The 16,841-nt window shown below is 35.5% G+C and overlaps 1 protein-coding gene across 1 annotated transcript in view; it reads left to right on the top strand.

Moving 5' to 3' along the window:
• The window catches only part of ME1 (malic enzyme 1), a 178,502-nt gene that overhangs the window by 40,261 nt on the left and 121,400 nt on the right, over nucleotides 1-16,841 (top strand). The window contains exons 2-3 of the mRNA XM_049818306.1: nucleotides 3,933-4,066; nucleotides 11,238-11,387. Of these exons, the coding sequence (XP_049674263.1) occupies nucleotides 3,933-4,066; nucleotides 11,238-11,387 (284 nt within the window). The remainder of the gene's footprint in view (nucleotides 1-3,932; nucleotides 4,067-11,237; nucleotides 11,388-16,841) is intronic.

Raw genomic sequence — 16,841 nt, 5'->3', positions numbered from 1 at the left:
GGGGGGAGGGGAAGAGAGAAGATGGGCAGAGGATGTATAGTTAGAGCTGGGCTGATAAACTGATAGAGATTAAACAAAGACAGAATACTGAGCAATGTGCAGTAACAGAAATCACTGCTACAATTACAAAACTTCACAACATTACAAATGGACAGACAAATTCAAAATCAAATGTCTTTGGAGTTAAACTTCTTGAAAATGAAAACCAAAAAGCCAGACTCTGAGAGCTTTCTGTACAACTGAGAATACGAGAGGGCATTTGTGTCAAAGGAGCAATAAAAAACCCCAACCCAACAGTTCCACCAGAAGGTTTGTGAGAAAGAAAGATAATGAGGTGGCTGAAGAACAACTTAGTTTTACCAAAACCAGAGCATATAAAGAAGCATATGAAACCCAACCCTCAAAGAACTACAAACTCTGAGCTGGGAGGCTTAATAACAGCTATACTTTGCATCTCTGTGATGTATATATTATCTTTTGAATGCATAAAGCAGTGAATAAGTGAAAACAAATTAGGCAAAGGTTAATACTTATGGTTGCAGTCTCTTGCTCTTGTGCTGCTTTTAGATTGTCACATGTTGTTCTTCTTGGACAATTTATTTGTAATACAGAATGCAAAATAAAAATGTCCATATCTTTTATCGTAGTTGGAGTGCACTTTAGATGATGAAAGTCTGTCCCACCCAGGTGTGCACAAAATGCGGCTCTCGGGAAGAGAAAGGAGTGTGTACACCAATCTGGACCTAGAGCCCTCTCTGCTGGATGGCTGGGAAACAACACTTCAAACAGGAAAAAATAAGATTTCTGATGTAGAAAAGAAAATCTGAGAAGCTAGTGCAAGAAATGTAGAGATAAACCACAAAACTTATGTAGTTAAGCTCTTCCTATTATATATAAGCAGGTGAAATAGCATACGTTTATTGCATAAAATGGCCTTATTAAATCATCAGGCAAATTGTTTTAATGATAATTCTTTTCTTTTGAGCATATACAGTGTCTGAGGGGAAAAAAGGACCTAACATTCCATCGTTGAAATTTGAAAAATTTATTATATCTGTGCCAAAGAAGAGTATGCAAGTAAAGAATTTAAAAACCATATATAGCATAGGAGGTGTAAATGGATGCTGTACTAATGCCCAAAAGAAATTAGCACTTACTGTAGCACCTTTAGCAATATGTGGAAAATACACTATTCCAAGACAAAGTTTTTTTTTTTAAAAAGGCACTTGGCAAGATGTATCAGCTTTTCATGTGTCTGTTTTAAAATAAAATATTTTTTCCAATAAGAGGGGAAATCCTATCATAGTGATTAAAGTCCATATCTTATTCCTAAAGTGAAGGAAAACACAGACTTTTTGATCTTTTTTTTTCTTTCAGAAAATTTGACTAATAGAAACAGGGGAAAGGAGAGATGCAGAGAATAATTGGATTGCCACTTCATTACCAGCACTGAGAGATCCAGTAAAACTATGCAGCTCCCTAAAGTCCAACTGTTTGGAACTGATGCTGAAGTGTGTGTGCATGTGAGCACCTATGTGCAGCTTTTATGTGTTTTGTTTTTTTTTTTAAAGCCAAAACCAGTCTACTGGAGATAAGAGAAATCGACTTTGAATAAACTCATGAGGAGCATTGATTCTCCCGTCTTCCATGGCCTTTCAGAATGTGATAGCAGCTGAAGACACTCCTGACATATCTGGCCACAGAAAATTCATGTAGGGACAAGCAAAAACAGGGTTTGTGTACGCTTTTGAAAGACTTTGAAATCTTGCGTGCATGCAAAACTATAGCAAAACAGTTATTGATGTTTATTAAATTTGGTTTCCCTCCATTTCTATGTATGGGAGAAGCATGTTCTGGAAATGTTTGATATTCTGTAAAGTGTTCATTATGAAATTTTTCTTTTCCTTTTTTGGGGGGTCATCATTTCACTTAAGGGTAACAACTTGATTAATGGCATTTTAGTGCAGGTAGTCTGGTGGGGTTGCCTTAGGGGTTTTTTTTTTCCTACTTTTTTTCAAGCAACAATGATATAGCCACTTGAAAATTATTTAGATTAAAATTATGTAAGAAGTATAGAGTAGTAAGAGACAGGAAGATTTTATAGTATATTTTTGTTCTGTAAGAATAAATCCTGTGAGGTTAGTATTTCTGGGTGGGGTGGGGGAGGGGGGAGGAAAGGTGGCAGCTGTCCAGGTAATCAAACTAACTGGTATGAATTTATCATGTTGTATCGCAAGACTGTAGTGATGCACACTAGGTGTTGTGTGAAAGGCGGTAATGTCATTGTGTAAAGGACTGTGAATTTGTTCTCTTGAAAAGGCAAGAGTAGTGCAAATGTACACTGAAGGATGCCTTTTGTATTTGTGCTCTTGCTTTACCCAGTTTGTCCCATCATTTGTTGATCCAGCTAATTCTAATGGCAGCATCAACAAAGAAAATTTAAAAGTATATTTATAGAGGTAGTTGTGAAAGTATGTTAGTAGTATTTACTTTCCACAGGAGAGTAAATGCAGAAACATTACATTGCCTTTTTTTTTTTTCCTTTCATGTGTCCCAAGGTGTTTTCTCAAATATTTTTTTCATAAGAAACAAAGTATTTTGTAGATAGTTGTACAACAGGTGTGGAATATTAGGTAACTGTCTAATGGCTTGTTTATATATGTGTATATACACATGCACACATGTATCTTCTTGGCAGGGTAATAAGTGCTATCTAATCTCTAGTACATTAACTTTTGAATATGTTTAGGCTACATGATAAGCATATTGCCAAGATTGTAGACATTTTTGGTATTAACCTAAGAGAGACCTTAAAGACACTTGCAGGTCTGCCAGTACCGGTTCTGGAGTGGAAGCAGTGCAGGCGTGATGCTAAAGGAGAGCTGTAACGTGTCTGTGGAGCCACCAACCAGTGGCTATAGTGTGAAACAAATGCATAGATTTCATATGTCGTACATGGAAGAAACTCCTCTGACATTCCTTTTTATCCCCCAAAACTGTCAAAGATCTGATCCTGTCCATCAGTCCTGCCTGGCTGTAGTTACCACAGCGAAGTAAAACTTCAGCAGTCAGAGTTCTTGGTACTAGTGTGCTAAACCCATGGTCCTGTTTCTGCTGTAAAGGCATCTTCTTTCTCACAATAGCTTGGGTAATTTCTGAATATGTTTTAGACAGACAGACCTCATTAAAAAGCAGCTCTTTGGCAGTCTCTGGCAGTCTCTGCCAATCCACAAGCTGGATTTAAGTGTTAAGCATTCTGTGATTGTCCACAGAACACACTGAATAGTTTTAAATGTCTTTTCTGGATGCAATAAAGAAATCCAGTAAGTCTGTACAGATTTTCCTTACTGTAAACGAATGTGAATTTGAAAAACAAAATAAGTTTGCACTGAACTCTCTATGGCCATGTTTCTATTGTCTGACTTCACTAGGTGCCGAACCAAGCTCTTTGACTATAACGTGATAGCGATGACTTTATTGTACCACAGAGTTCTGTTAAAAATTCACATGAACATCTGACATAACTAAGATCTTGAAAAATTTCCAGGTATTAAAAGCATAATGCTTACACTGAAAATGAACATTATCCATGCTTGGTGTTTAGAAGATAGCCAAAGAGATGAGTGAGTGAGAATATACTGCTGCTCTCTTCTTCAGCTGTAACTTAATAATTTTGCAGGTAATAGTCTTGCAGTGTCAGAAGACCTCAACTCATTCTGTGCTGGGATGGAGTCATTGTACTGTACAGGCCTGTTCTCTTATGAGTCAGTAGAAACTTCTTCCAAAATCGTTGTATAATTGTTAATTCTGTTCAATATTAAATAGCTTTTCTGATGCTGACTTTACCTGTGCTATGCTTTGCTGCAGAATTTTCTTAAAAGGAATATCTCTCATATATATGTGTACATGTTTTTTATTTTTTATTTTTTCAGGGCATGGCTTTTACCTTGGAGGAAAGGCAACAGTTGAATATTCATGGATTATTGCCACCTTGCTTTGTTAGTCAAGATGCCCAGGTTTATAGTATTCTGAAGAATTTTGAAAGGCTGACATCTGACCTAGACAGGTAAAGCATGGCAATGAAACTTTATCCTAGTTATCAAAGCCTGAGTCCCTTGGGTTTTTTATGGTAATACAGATGAAATTTTGTGGGTGTTTTTTGAGCTGCAGTGGTTGATGATTGGGAATCATTAAGCTAAATATATACTTCTGCTAGAATGCTTTCTTCAAAAAATCAGGTCCTAAGTTTCAATTGTAATATTCCAGTGCTGTTCGCATGAACTTATTATTTAAATAACCAAATGATACAAAGGTCATCAGAAGCAAATGAATTCATGTGAAACTGAAAGTCAGTAATGTCTTTACATGCATATAGATACATATGCATTAAAACAAATATAAAATTTATAAAATATTATAAAATTAATATGTAATATAGTGTTGTTGTGTTTGGGTTTTTTTAAAAGAAAAAACCTGGGGAGGGCTTCAAAAATTTATGAATACTCAAATGTTGTTTTGTGGGTTTTTTCCTAAATGTGTCATATAGGCCCTAGAACAAAACACTGTTCCTTTATTTTTTCTGCTGTGCCTCACTTTTCTCTGTTGTGGGTTGTCTTCTTATCTGTATGTAATACATGGCTTTTAGGCACCTGTCTGTTGGTGGCAAGGCTTTTTCGTAATTTAAAGTTGCCACAACCTTTTTTTTTTTTTTTTTTTTTTTTATGGAGACAGAACATGAGTGAAGAGCTCATGAATGTGGTATCTTTTCTAGGTTAACTACCCTCCAGTGCTCTCAGGGAGGGCATTATCAGTTATCACAGAGCAGTAGTTTCCCAAGCTAGAATATTTTAGTCTGAGTCCCTGCTGTAGCAAAGCGTAAAATTTCTTGGAGACCCCTGTTTTAACTACTGATGTTACCATAGGAGAAAACGTTCTCTGGCCTTTCATCTCCATCTCCTCCTTAACTCTGCCTTGAAGTATTCCTTTCGTGATACAGCTCGTTTTTTCCTATGTTTCAGGACATTTAAGACTTTAAGGCTGTTTCAATTGTTTGTTTCTGTCTGAATTGCAGGAATTTCTATTCACCTGTACCTTAAAAGCAGGAAGAAAAAAGGCCTTTTACCCCATTGTTGTATTTGTTTCTTAACTAGCAAAGAACTTCTGTTCCTACTTCAGGTCATAGGAGAGAACCACTTGTGTTTCTCAAAACATCACAGATTGAAAGTTACAGGTTTAGCAATGTGAAGTTCAGGAGGAGATAGCAGTATTTCTAAATCTTAATTCTTTACTTTTTTAACAAAAAAATTGTGGCCCTTCACCAAAATGCAAAAATATCTGCAGGAAGGAAAAAAGATAAGATCAGTTTTAAGTGACAGAGTATTAAAAGTTTGAAAGCTGTGCCATGCGAACCAAAATAAACCACCATATACTGAAGTTTTGATCACAATGGCAATCATCAAATAAAAATAACTGTCTCTGAGTATTGTGGGAATACTTTGCAGAAAACTTGCTTTATCAAGTTAAATGAAAGAAAAGAAAAATCTGTCTTGGGTGGGGGTGGAGGAAAGGAACTATTTTTTTTTGAAGTACACTTAATACACATGCAATAGACACATATAATAAACAAGTATAAATAAATATAGATATCTTTACAAATAAATGCAAATAAAAGGTTTTCCAGAAGATAATTTTTTTCCAAATCTGTCCTGTTAAGCTTAATGTCTGTATATAATTAATTAAAAAAAAATACTATAATTATTTTCCACCTATGAGTCTTTTGCATTTTCTCTTTTCCAAATAAATGGTTGGGTAAGGAAAACATTTGTTTCCTGTTCCTGTGACCAGACATTCTTAAAACAGAAGTGCAAACATTACAATATTACATCCATGTGTCTTGAGCATAAGACAGTTATATGCATGTTATATATGTCATTTTATACCATAAAGCCAGCTTTTAGTATAATACCTTTTTTAGTATAAAGGTGATATTGTACTGTGCAGCTTTGCAGTACAAATTTGTTGTTGTTAATTGGGTTTTAGTGACGTACTTCATCTGAGAAAACTAGGAAGTCTTTGGTTCATAGAAATGACTTAATTATTAGAAGTTAGGCTTTTTTCTCACTAAAGGGATCGCTAGTCAAAGTATTTCAGTTAAGAATTTAGTAATTAAAATAAGAAAAAAAATTAAAAGCTGTGTTTATTTCCCAGTCTTATTCTGTTGCATGTGGCAGTGGTATTTTCTCAACCATAACCTTTGTCGTCCAGGTATTTGTATCTTCTCCTTCCCCTGACGCTCTGAATAAACAGTGTGGCTCCATTTATAATGGATAAGCTGGGCTGGAGTCTCCAACCTTGGAGAAAATCAAAACCTGACTGAACATGGTCCTGGGCAACCTGCTTGAGTTGACTCTGCTTTGAGCAGGAGATTGGATGAGGCATTCTCCAGAGGTCCCTCCCAACCTCAGCTAGTCTACGGTTTTGTAACGCAGGTCCATAGCAGTTAAGAAATAAGCTTTCAGGGGTAATCTTAGATCAATGCAAATTTGTGTAAATTAAATCAGGATGGCTCTTAAGCACCTAAAATTATATAAATGCACAAGTCCTCCCCAAATGAAACTGTTTCTTTAAGAAATCATATTTGTATTCTGTGTGAACACCCATCAGGCTTAAATTGACTATTCATGTCATGCTATGCTTTGATAAAAAAATATTTTCCTCTTCTATTAGTGGGGCATTATATCGCTGTGGTCTTTTCTCCAGTTTTTAGCAAAATAAAATCATTCGTGTGTTACATCTCCGGGTTTACGTTTAAGACCACCGATTGAAAGGCTTGGTAACATTTGCACGCAGAAGATACTTCCTTTGAAGACTGTCAACCATGACATCTTGGGCTCCTTTGCAGAGATAAAACGCTTGTGTGGACTGAGTGTGCAAAAACTTGCCCATGCAAAATGTGATTTGCAGCTGTGTTTATAAGTCAAGTGTCTGACAATCTTATTGGAGTATGTCAATAGAGATCCGGCTCTGAGAACATGTGCGTTACATGTGTGTGAGCTCAGTCTTTCAAGGCAATATGAGAACTCTGGTCTCCTGTACTTAGACTTGTATCAAAGCATTTTGAAGGGAAGAGTGACTGTGATCCTACCACAGTTTACTCCTTGAATACCTTCACTGATGGAGGATGCCAGAAGACATTGTGTATTTTAACTGGAACTTGAAGGAAAAACTCAAGTGCTCCTTGTACAGGCAGGTGCTCAAGGACAACCTTGCATAAGAGCATGCAGCTATTGCCTTCTACTGGATGTGAATGTACTAATTCTAGAAAAAGAACGTTTCTTCCAGTATGCATCTGGCATAGTCTTTGCTCGTACAAAAGATTAAGTACAAGCATTTGAATATTGCACAGATAGAAGCTGTTAAGTACCTTAGACAGAAGGGTATTGTCTCATGAAACATTAAGTCTGTGTATGACGGCATCTTACGCTGGCAGGACTGTAGCTTGCCCTGGTTTTGATTGGAAAGAGAGTGTGCGTAAATTCGTTAAGCTAAGTACCGTGGCAATGACAGGTTTTGGCATGGCTGAAACTCCTTTGCTGACTTGCAGCGTGGAATTGCTGTGCTCTGAAATACCAAGAGTTCATACACAAAATGAATGTGAAACAGCAGCAAATATATTGCCTGGTATGCTTGGCAAAAAGGAAACCAATAACAGGAAATAATTCTATTCCTCTAACTTAACTTGGAAAAGCTGCAATGGATTCTGCAAGTAATTTAATTTTTTTTTTTCTCCCCTGTATGTTCTTAATTGTCTGTCGTCGTGCTCTATATTGACACTGAAATCATTGCCCCGGACACGGCCACATCTTCTGTCTGGGCTTTTCTTTCTTCAAAGGGTCACACTGGTAAAATGTTATACTGGGTGTGTGAACATTAGGAGAGGTGCCATCAAATCACTTTTCCTGGGAATGCTGTGTTACGTTGTTTTTTTTCTTAAAGTTCTCTGACTTTAATAGCATTTCTGTATAGATACTGATGATGCAAAGTAATGGAGCTAAGTATCTCACACATGTTAAAAATAATAGTGTTTCCTCCCACTTTCCTTTATTTGCTCTCATGTTTTGCAAGATAAGAAGAGCAAACAAACTTCGGGTTTGGGTTTTTTTTTTACCATTGCATTTTGCCTTGTAAAATGCATACCAGTGATAGTAGGGCCAGTTATTCTAAGAAATGATTGGTAATTTTCTGGTAGTTATATCAGTTTTGGGTTTTGGATGATACTTGGTTATATCCTTTTTTTGCTACTGTATTTCATTTTCTCTGTAATAGCAGACTAGCATGAAAAGTTCTTAGGTGAAGTAAAGGCAAGGGGGAGAAGTGACATACTGAAATTTGAATGCTTGGCAATCCGTTCTGTTTTACTTGCCAGGCCTTGTTTTCATCCTCTGAAATTCTTCCTTGAAATCTTCACTCAAGATTCCTTGTCTGAGGACAGATAATATTTTTCCCCCTTTTTATAGCACAAATGGTTGTTCTCAGTGTTTTATTGCTTGTTTTCACTATGTTTTCAATTAAATGTGGGCTTCAGTAAAAGATTCCATTAAATACTACAATTTAAATGTATCTTTTTTTAAAACACAATGCTGAAAACCACTTCATGCTTTTAGTTATGTAGATTACTTGAATGTTGCTAAAAGATGCATACTTGTTGTCTAATGCATTATAACCAACACCACATTGAGGATGAAGCATTTTTGCTTTTCCCCTTAAGAAAGAAATTTTGAGAAAGTTGATACCCCTAAGCAAGTTACTATGTTGAAAAAGAAGAGATATTTTATTTCTGCCACTAAAAAGTAGCCTCCTGATCAAAATTGCACTTCTCTAGAAATATTTTTCACTTTATAATAATATTTCTTATGCTTATATGGATATGGCCAAGTATGTAATATTTGAAAATTTTATTATAAGCAGTATGCGGTTATTTTCTTTGCAATTTCTTTAGCATATCCTGAATATAAAAATGGCATGATAAATGCAAATAAGAAAATAAACCCCCAATTTAATGCTATAGGACAGTAAAAATGAAATGGAGAGTTTTAGCAAATAGTTTTTTGAAGTCCTAGAGGAAGTCTTTTGCTAAACTTTTAATTTTGTTTACAAAAGATTTCTTTTACAAGATCTGAGTAATAAGAAAGGATGATGAAAAGGCATTTTACAGTCTTAAGCAGCCATACCTAATTTTAAATGAAAGTGATAGAAAAAAAAAAAATATACTGGCAACTGCTTCTAAACATAGTGATGTAGCCTGCATGAATGCTTGCAGTCTCTGGTATAGAGCAGGCCAAAGTATGCATGGTATTCTCTAACATCACTTTCAAGATCCTCTGGAACCAAAATGAATGTCTTCAAATGTTTCCACAACTATATGTGAATGAGCTTGTATTTCAAGGTAAATGTTGGGATAATCATCCTCAGGAGAAGGGCTGTAATAAAGAAAATGCTCCAAGAATTCAAGGACATGGAAGGATATGCTATATCATAATGCAATACTGGGAAAATGAAAGGTTAGTAGGGAAATGTAATAATATGTAAGAAAATTTGTATGTGTATTTGTAGCTTAAGAACTACAAGTGCAGGATATAATTTAATCTTGGAGAACATTCAAAACTAATGTGTATGATGGAAGGTGGCTCAGGATGTCTCATGGTGATGGTATTCAGAGTACATCTTCAACTCTTTGGTTTCTAGATCTTTATCTCTTTAGGGTCTGCAGTACCCTTAGTGACACAAGGGGAGGGACACCGTTTTGCCTCACTTCTGTCACCTCATTACAGTCACCAGCTGCCAAACTGGCTGCACTAGCCTTGCTTATAGTGCTTGTTAATGGTTTACAGAGCGGATTGCAAAGGCAAAACTATATACAGGGATATACAAGTTAAGCTTGAATGAAACAAATGCAGATTTACAGAACTGTTCTTTGTAAGGTAGTTACCAGACTATATCTGTGTCTTCCTAAAGTATGAATTAGATTTTATTGGTGCATGTGATGCGTAAGTATGCTGAAGGAAGGTTAATGTGAATAATATTTAAACACATGAACCTCCAGGCTTTTGGAATGGATGTGCTGTGTACATTTCCTCAACATTTGTGTAATAAAATGATGGGCATATTAAACTTTTTGAGTATAAGTAAGTAGTAATCCATTGTAAATTAAAAAAAAACCTACATAAATTGTATACCTAAATTAAGTTAAAGTTTTTATGTAAGCCTATTGGTATTGAAGACTGCTTAATTTTTAAAGTAATACTTAACCTTACTAAAACTAATGAATAGAGAGTTGAGGTTTAGGATCATTTAATTCCTAAATATTAAGGGTTCACTAAGTGACCAGAGTCATACCTCTGTGAACTAGTATAACTTGAATTCACTCATAGACTCATACAATCTGTCTTACTCAGCATTGAAATTTGGCTTCCTGGTTGGGATGTTGGCGCTTTAGTGTATTTATTCAATATTAAAGCGATGGTAGTCAAAACCAGATCAAGCTAAGCATGAACTTTTTTTTCACTCTCATGTGTCTCATTTTTTTCTTTCTCATTGGTTTTCTTTTTAAATAAGTATAAAACTTTTACAAATGCAATCAAAAATTTATTTCCATTAGGAGATAAAACATTGCAGATTTCATTACAAACACAGATTTCAGGGATGAAAGGCCATATGTGTATGCTTTGTTTTTGAAAGCTTTGTCCTACAATATTCAGGTGAAGTATTTATTTGAACTATGAGTCTGGATTTAAGAGAAATTTCTATTGAGGCAAGAGCAGAAAAAGCTAACATTTTTCGTTTCATTTCCTTGGGCAAGAGAGTAAGCTTGTTTAAGTTCTATTTAATGATGGTCTCATTTCAAGTGGAACAACTGATATGTACGGATTAGGTTCTGACAAACCAAAAACTCAATTGCAGCATAGTGTTTTATACCTGAGAGGGATTAGCTTCCTGAGTATGTAGAGGTTGTCAACTTCGTGATGGTTTCAGCTTCTCTCTGTCTCAACCAGTTTGTTATCCTTTGTGTCTAAACCATTTGTGCTATTGAGACACGGAGGAATTTAAATACTCTCAAGAAGAAAGAGGCTGTTATTGAACAAACACAGCTTTACTTAATTATCTAAACACCTTTGTATTTCTGAATTTACTTTATATGTTCACTGGATGTCTGTCTAATTATATGCAATTCTCCACAGATACATTCTACTAATGAGTCTTCAGGATCGAAATGAAAAGCTTTTCTATAAAGTGCTGACTTCTGACATTGAAAGGTTCATGCCTATTGTTTATACTCCCACTGTGGGACTGGCTTGCCAACAATATGGTCTAGCATTTCGGAGGCCAAGGTATGTAAGTTTATACTTCAATAAAAGTAATTGTATCTTATTTTCCTTTTGGCAGATTTCTGCAGGGGGTTTCTAACATAGCTGAATGTAAGCCAAAACTGCAATAATTGAGATAATTCAAACTACACTTTTGGTCTACATTGAACAATAATTTGTATTGCATTAAGAGGGCAAATCGTTGTTTTAGTTGCATTAAAACGTGTACATTTTTAATCTCATTAACTGACTTTTTTTGGAATCCTAGCTGCGTGTTACAAGACAGAGAAGAATGGATCCTTAGTCTTAGATTTGTCTTAGCAACCTGAAGAGTATAGACCTTTACCTATATAAATATTTATATTATAGGTATTTTATACATACATATATAAGAATAATATGTATACAAACTAAGGATGCAATATATATGTTTCTACAGACATCTTACAAATAATCAGTAATCATCAAAGCGCCAGTCTCACTGGTTAATAATTTGTTGTTTCACGGGTTGGTTACTGGACTGCTTTTATTCTGTAGACAGTATCTGTATTTATAGAGCGATGAGGAAGTGGTATGAAAGAAGGATAGATGCTTCTGTTTCACTCTGCCCCTTGAACATCAGTCCACAGAGTTTGAGATTTATGGTGGCTGCTGTTTGAGAGCCTTGTGTATACCAGTGCCTTCCAGTGCAAACTGGAACAACACTTTGGAGCCTTCTGTACAATTTTCTGACAAAGGAAGAGATAAATGAGCTGTATGTGCATAGCTCTGTTAACAGAAATAGTTTGTTTTACAGTCAAGGCATTGATCAAAAATAAGAAGCTTGCAAGATTAAAGGGAACAAACGAGCGCTCACAAATTCTTCAGCAGGAGGTATTTGAGGGAGAAGACTTATGGCTTCAAGGTTTTGTTGTTAATGTAAAAATCATTTTGGCCTTGTGACTGACAGAATGAGTCAGGACCATCTGGCCAACTGCAGAAAACAAGAATTCCCACTTCTATACACGTTAAAAAGTTCAAAAAGACCTCAAGAATGCTTACTTAAACCTGTTTAACGATCTGTGGCTTTTAGGTGCCTCCCCTAGCAAGAGAAGTCATCTCCTTTTTTCCCCTCAGTGTTTACCACCATGGTGATTTTATTGGCCTTCTAGGAAGTGCTAAATGTGCCTGGAAATTAAGTCTTCCCCTAAGCTGGTCTCATTGCCCCTTGTTTTGATATCCACTGCTGTATAAGATATTGCACAAGGAGCACCTCTGCACATGCATGTACTTATCACTTTCTCCCCAGACCTGTGGAGTGTCTGTGGAAGAAAAAACCTTGTTAAATTAGACAACTATTCAGCTGAGTGTCAGTCTGCAACTGGTGAAACACAGCTTGCAACAGCAGCCCACTTTAGAGATTTTCAGGCTCCTGAACTCCTTTATTCAGTCTGATCCTTAGCACACTCAAGACACAAGGAAAAAACTGATTTGGGATTTAGGACGGGGAGAAGAAACATTTCAATTTTTTGCCCTTTTTTTTTTTTTTTTATTATTATTATTTAGTGGAATTTTTATCTGCAGAGGACTTAGAAAGTTGCCCTAAATCTTTCTCCTTTAGATATTAAGACTAAAATCCTAGTTCATATTGCTCTGTCACTAATAAATTTATGGATCTGTATAGTTAACTTGAAACAAATTACACTATAGACATGCAGTTAGCACAGACATACTGGAAAACAAGGACGACTGAGTTCTCCACTCTGTGACTAAGCCACTCTTTAGCCTCTCCTGTAATGAGAATTGAGTAGACTTTAAAACTTTATGGATTTGTTTGAATCATTAATGTATGCCATCACAAGCTTACATTTTATTTTCCTTGTAGTTTCAAATATGATATAAAAAGCATTCAAAAGCAAGGCATAATAACAGTAATACATACATTGTGCAGGCTTTGGAATAGCAAGCTGAACTTCCTCAACTCGGCAAATGAGTGCAATATAAAACTATGAGTGCATATAAATAACATTGTACTAACTTTCTGTGTTCCCTGTGGATTTTCCTCTGTTCTACTTTAAAAAGCTTGTTATTCTGGCACATGGATAGTGAACTTCCATTCTGATGATCTATTTAGCTATTCTGAACAGTGACAGTGATAATCCAAGTGCTCATTGAGCATCCTCATATTTGTATGTTCTTAAAAGCATGATTTTATTTACCAATATTGGAATGAAGTCTGATTTCCTTCTTCCAAAGAAGTGTTAATTTCCTTACTGAAAATGAGCAAATTCAAGGCAGATTATACTACTTAGATAACTTCTTTCCCTTATCATTTAACTTTAAAAAATGTATAGCTTTATAGGACATTCCATAATTTGGTATTTCATACTGTGTTTTTCACTGCATTTGAGCTGCTAATGAATGAATGATCTTTGAAACAATATTAAATTGTTTGAACTGATGTGTCTTTTGGTATTCAGTTGTGTTCTGGAGCTACTGAAGTCAGCTGTGGCTATATTCATCTGTCTGCTGCTTCCCCAACTATGTGTGCTTTATATACGTGACTGACTGTCTGGGGAGACATATAAGATACTCACAAAAGTCTGGTTTATTTCTAGTCCTGCTGAATTGCCTCATTACTTTCAAATAAGTGTTATAATGCCTCATTTAAGTAAAGATGGCTGAAGAACATGTACAATCTTCTTCTGCCTAATAAGGATCTCATAAATATTTTTTTTTTCTTAAGAACAAAATATCATCTACCAAGTCGGATGTTTACTCTTCCCTGTAAATTTCCCAACTGTTATGTTCACATTATCTCACTACCTGCTGTCCTTCCCACACCACCCAGCTGATGCCAGTCTTCATTAGAGGTCTTGGAGGAAAGGACTGTAGTTTCCCCTTTGACAGACTCTTTTCTGCTTGAGAAATACCTATACTTTGTGATCTTCCACTGTGCTCTGTTACAGAGATCTGTTTTTTTTTCTAAGAACCTTTTCTAAATTTTTCCAAAACTAGCTGTGCAAAGCAATTTTAATTTGGTGTGAAATTATATTCTAGACTGTGACTTGTTAGCATTAACCTTTATATACCAGTGTCCCTCATAAATAGCACCCTCCGTGAGCTGAACTCACAGGGAAGAAAAAAAACCCATTTAATTTAACATACAGAAGGAGAAAAGGAGTAAAAGATATAAAATTTAGTCCAGTCTATACATTCTCATGGGTTTTATTACTTGATATTTTTCGGTTGTTACAGTTCAGGAAAAAGGTATGATCTTATACCTTAAAAAAAGGTCTTAGATGTAACAACTGTGTGTATCTGGTTTATGCTGACTCTCATCTAAATGCTGTCTTTAATGATAAATGAATGTTTTTTCTTTTAGAATGTTTTTAATTTCAGAATATTTTTATTACTGTCTCTTCCCACAGTTCAGAAAATGTTTGATATTTCGTAGTTAAACAAAGATCCTAATAGAAACAGACTTGTTTATATAGGTAAATAAGTTAAAAATTACCCAACTACTGCAGATCATATTTATCACACTGGAAGTTGCAAGGCAGTGTCTTATTATTCAGTTTAAATCTATTAGGTTTTTTTAATATTCAGTTATTTCTTTATGTTGTGAAGTGAGTTAGAAGCCACTGGCTCACAAGTATGTCTTCAGGCAAGGAATAATGGAAATTAATTTAGAGTTAAAAAAATAGGTGTCTCATGGGATCATTAAATGAGATCATCTTCTGTGACTCACATGTTTTTAGAAGACTATGGGCTCACATGATGTGCTTACAGTTATAGAAGGACACTGTGGTTCAGGCGAGATGTTTTTCATCCTGAAACAGTATTTTGCAATTATAGAATAAACATTCATGGCTGTCCAGCTGACTGTCTGCTTAAGCAACATTTCTCAAGAGAACCAGCTGCAAAGTACCTTGACTCACTGGTTTGAAGCTCATCTGGATAATTGACATTTGTTTGTAAAATCCAAACTCAACTCAAGATTGCATTACTCTCTCTGAAGATTCAGCTTAAAATCCACCCGTTTCATGAATAAGAGCTTTATTCTAGAAATAAACAGTACAGATTGAATAGCAGATCTGTAACATGCACCTACCTACACCACATAGTTACAGAAACGTAATTTAGAAGACCAGTCTCTCTGGTCTTCCTCACAGCCATTGAGGAGGGTGAAGGAAGAAAGAGGCTTCTCAAGGGGATAGATCAGAGGAGGAGTTTGGACTTGTACAGATAAAAGCTTTAAAGGCTTATGCTGGGAATGTAATGGAGTTGTGGTTTTATTGCAGTGATCATGCTGTCATTAGGAACATTATCTCAATCTCTACTAGGTCACTTTTTGGTGCAGATTCTATCCTTCATTTAAAAATAAATTCCTAAAGTAAAAAATTCTTCAGTTGCACAGAGCGTGTACATACATATGACAACTTTTGCTGACTTACCAAGAAACAATCTATAAACGGATTTCTGAAATATAACTGTTCTTTCAGTTGCTTTATTCATCCAAAAAGAATAAATATGGGAAAGCTCAATGGAAACTTCCTCTAAGAATCCAGAATCAACCTTTTACATTGTATAGAGAACACCCAGGAGTTTAAGGTTCTTGTGTAAACTCAGCATTCAGAGAGGGGAGGAAAAATTGCCAAGTATTGCTATGCTGAAGACTTTGGATGTTGTTAAAATGTTAGGTGACTGTTTATGTATTTCCATTCCTAGAAGGAAAAGCCATTTCAAACAGACTACGAACAGAGTAAGCCCTGGTAACTATTTCAGCCACACAGGCATGGCAAAGTTCCTCTGAAATAACTTCCCAATGCAGTCACACGCTGTCAAGCTGACTAGGAACCATTTTTAAAGCAGCTATATTGAATCCAATGCTGCATATTGAAGATACAGATGCAGTCTCTTAAAAGGAAAAGTATGTCAGCGTTTGCTTTGAAGTTATTTTTCTTTTTTCCTTATTTTACATATAGAAGCAGATCTTGTTCAGCAAACTGTTCTCACAAAAGTTTTCTTCTGTAATAATTCTTTCAACTTTTTTTTTCTTGTTTTACTTCTTCACAAATGAGTAGATATAGCATATCTAGAGGTCTCTTATTTACCCCAAGTCTAAGCAATATTACATTTTGAATTGACTTTTAATAAGTATTTTAAAAACGTCTTTGGTTTAGCTCTTTTAATAATCTTAGAGAGCACTTGGAATGTTATTAACAGTCTTCAGTACCAACTTTTCAGAAGACAATTTATCATACTAACTACTCAGTTTGCAGGTGCTGATATTACACCAGATTGCCTCCTCACTGAAGTGCGTGACTGACTCGGCACATACAAATTTGAGATCAGTTCCTTTCCTCGTATTCCTCAAAGGCAATGTATTTATTTACATATATTGTATGTATTTCCATTTACAGTGGTTCATATGCACTGTATTGAATGCAAGTGCTGCAAGCATGAGTTCTTTTTTGTTGACATAGTAATGTTTAC

This window comes from Accipiter gentilis, chromosome 15 (genome assembly GCF_929443795.1).
Source record: "Accipiter gentilis chromosome 15, bAccGen1.1, whole genome shotgun sequence".
NCBI lineage: Eukaryota > Metazoa > Chordata > Aves > Accipitriformes > Accipitridae > Astur > Astur gentilis.
This window is presented reverse-complemented; position numbering and strand designations above follow the sequence as displayed.